Source organism: Capsicum annuum, unplaced genomic scaffold (assembly GCF_002878395.1).
Source record: "Capsicum annuum cultivar UCD-10X-F1 unplaced genomic scaffold, UCD10Xv1.1 ctg28794, whole genome shotgun sequence".
NCBI lineage: Eukaryota > Viridiplantae > Streptophyta > Magnoliopsida > Solanales > Solanaceae > Capsicum > Capsicum annuum.
The window spans coordinates 1-1,865 of record NW_025835243.1 but is presented as its reverse complement, the minus strand read 5'-3'; the positions used below and the strand labels follow the sequence as shown (position 1 = coordinate 1,865).

At 45.4% G+C, this 1,865-nt stretch overlaps 1 protein-coding gene across 1 annotated transcript; it reads left to right on the top strand.

The window, feature by feature from the left end:
• Positions 1-1,190: 1,190 nt before the first annotated feature.
• On the top strand, positions 1,191-1,859 carry LOC124891006 (60S ribosomal protein L2, mitochondrial-like; the record flags this gene model as incomplete). Its single annotated transcript, XM_047402850.1, has 1 exon — positions 1,191-1,859. A coding segment is annotated over exon 1 (654 nt), but the record flags the coding sequence as incomplete, so codon positions are not given.
• Between the last annotated feature and the right edge of the window lie 6 nt (positions 1,860-1,865).

Sequence of the window (1,865 nt, the reverse complement as noted above, 5' to 3'; positions counted from 1 at the left end):
GCTTAAGGTAAGGAATTGTGGGGGAATCAATGGTTACGATTTTGTATTACAACCTAGCCCCCTTCGCTTGCTTGATTGAGGGATACGAATGAATAATATTACGTCAGTCGATAGCAACAGAATATCCTTCTCACTTGAGGGTGGGGACTGAAATGGTAAGGACGATCGATATTTCTTTCGGGGGAACAGAGAATCCAAAGTGGAAAGGTGGCAGTCGACCACTAATAGAGCGTTTGATCCCTTTCTGATTCCCCTCAAACCTAGCTCGCTTCATCGGTTGAGAAAGTATGAGAGGGCGTCCTTCAAGCCCTTTGCTTTATTTGTAACAATTCTTTCATCTCTTCTTTAAAGCCTTTTCAATTGGCTCTTTCTTCCCTTCTGGTTTTTAAAAAGGCTGGATACTGGCCTTATTCGTCTTTGGCTAAGGAAAAAGAAACCTCACTATTACCGACACTGGTATAGACTATAGACACATTTTGGTGTCCTTCTCGCATGGTGGCCACAACCCTTTCCTATCAGCTTAGGTTTTATATAGTATAGCGGATGGGTTAGTAGTTAATTGCTATCCCCTTTTTACCTGTATTTGGAGTCATGTCGTTGTTGTCTGTGCGGGCTGGTGTATTTTTCGATCTTGCGATGAGCTTTAGCCGTTCTTTGTTGCTTTAAGCAGTAACATGTTCCATTGCAGAAGAAGCAGTTACGAAGCAGCCGTTCTTTGTTGGAATCTCTCGTACGAGATGTCCGGTGTTATGAGGAATGTTGGGACTTCACTTTACCTTTGGAAGGAACTACTATTATATTGACCTACGGTTTGTCTAGTTCCTGATCGGTTAAGTGAGTTTTCAATGGTCTGATGCTGTTATAATCCATCAGCCTCGCTACCTTTAATGTTGTGCGATTGAATGTTGAAGTAGTGCCGTCTTAAGTGTTGGGCTTGGTTGGAGTTGGTTTACCGGACCGAAGAGTGACAAGCAATATTATTACAATACCGAAAAGAACTTGTCGTGGGAGCAGCCAAAAAAGAAGAGACTCCTTCAACAACAAAGAAAGAAATTGCGTAAGTAAAGAGAAAGATAGCCAGTCCTCTTGGGCGGCCGAGAGTGTTATGTAAAAAGGACCAAGGAGGATCCTATCTGTTAGGAGAAGGAGGAGGAGTAGGAGCTAGCCTTAGGTAAGGGCGGAATCGAATGATTAGGAGATATACAATGAGACAAAGGAGAGCACTTAGACAATTCACTTTGAGTACAGGGAAGTCTGCTGGTAGGAATTCCTCAGGGCGTATTACAGTTTTTCACCGAGGGGGTGGATCGAAGCGATTGCAGCGAAGAATTGATCTGAAACGAAAGACTGAGTCTATAGGCGTTGTAGAAAGGATAGAACGTGCGCCTAATCGCTCTTCTCGGATCACTCCGGTACGATGGTTCCCCAGAGGGGTCCGCCAATGCAACACGATAGAAGAGTTCGCTCCTCCACGTAAGATCCTCGAATCAAAATCACCCACGACTACCATCTGCGCTCCATTTTCGTTCTCTTCCCTGCCCGGGAAGGGGGATCAAAAAAGGGTAGTTTGCTTCTCTCCTGGGCGGATGGCCACTTATGTAGTGGTCGGCCTTCCTACCAGAATGCCTTCTTGGTCGATGAGCCCCTTTTATACTAGTAAGGACGCAGGAAGCAAAGAAACTTGCGCGAAGGACGTTTTCTTCTCTACCCTCTCCTCTCCAAAGGCCAAGGGAGAGACTGCATCCCTTTCCTTCAGTAGCTCTTTTGGTTTCCCAAGGATAGCGGTAGCTGGAGCAAATCCCGCTTTCTACTCTCCGCGAATGAGAGAGAAAGTCAGAGGAAAAAACACGTTCTCTCTTTGCGAG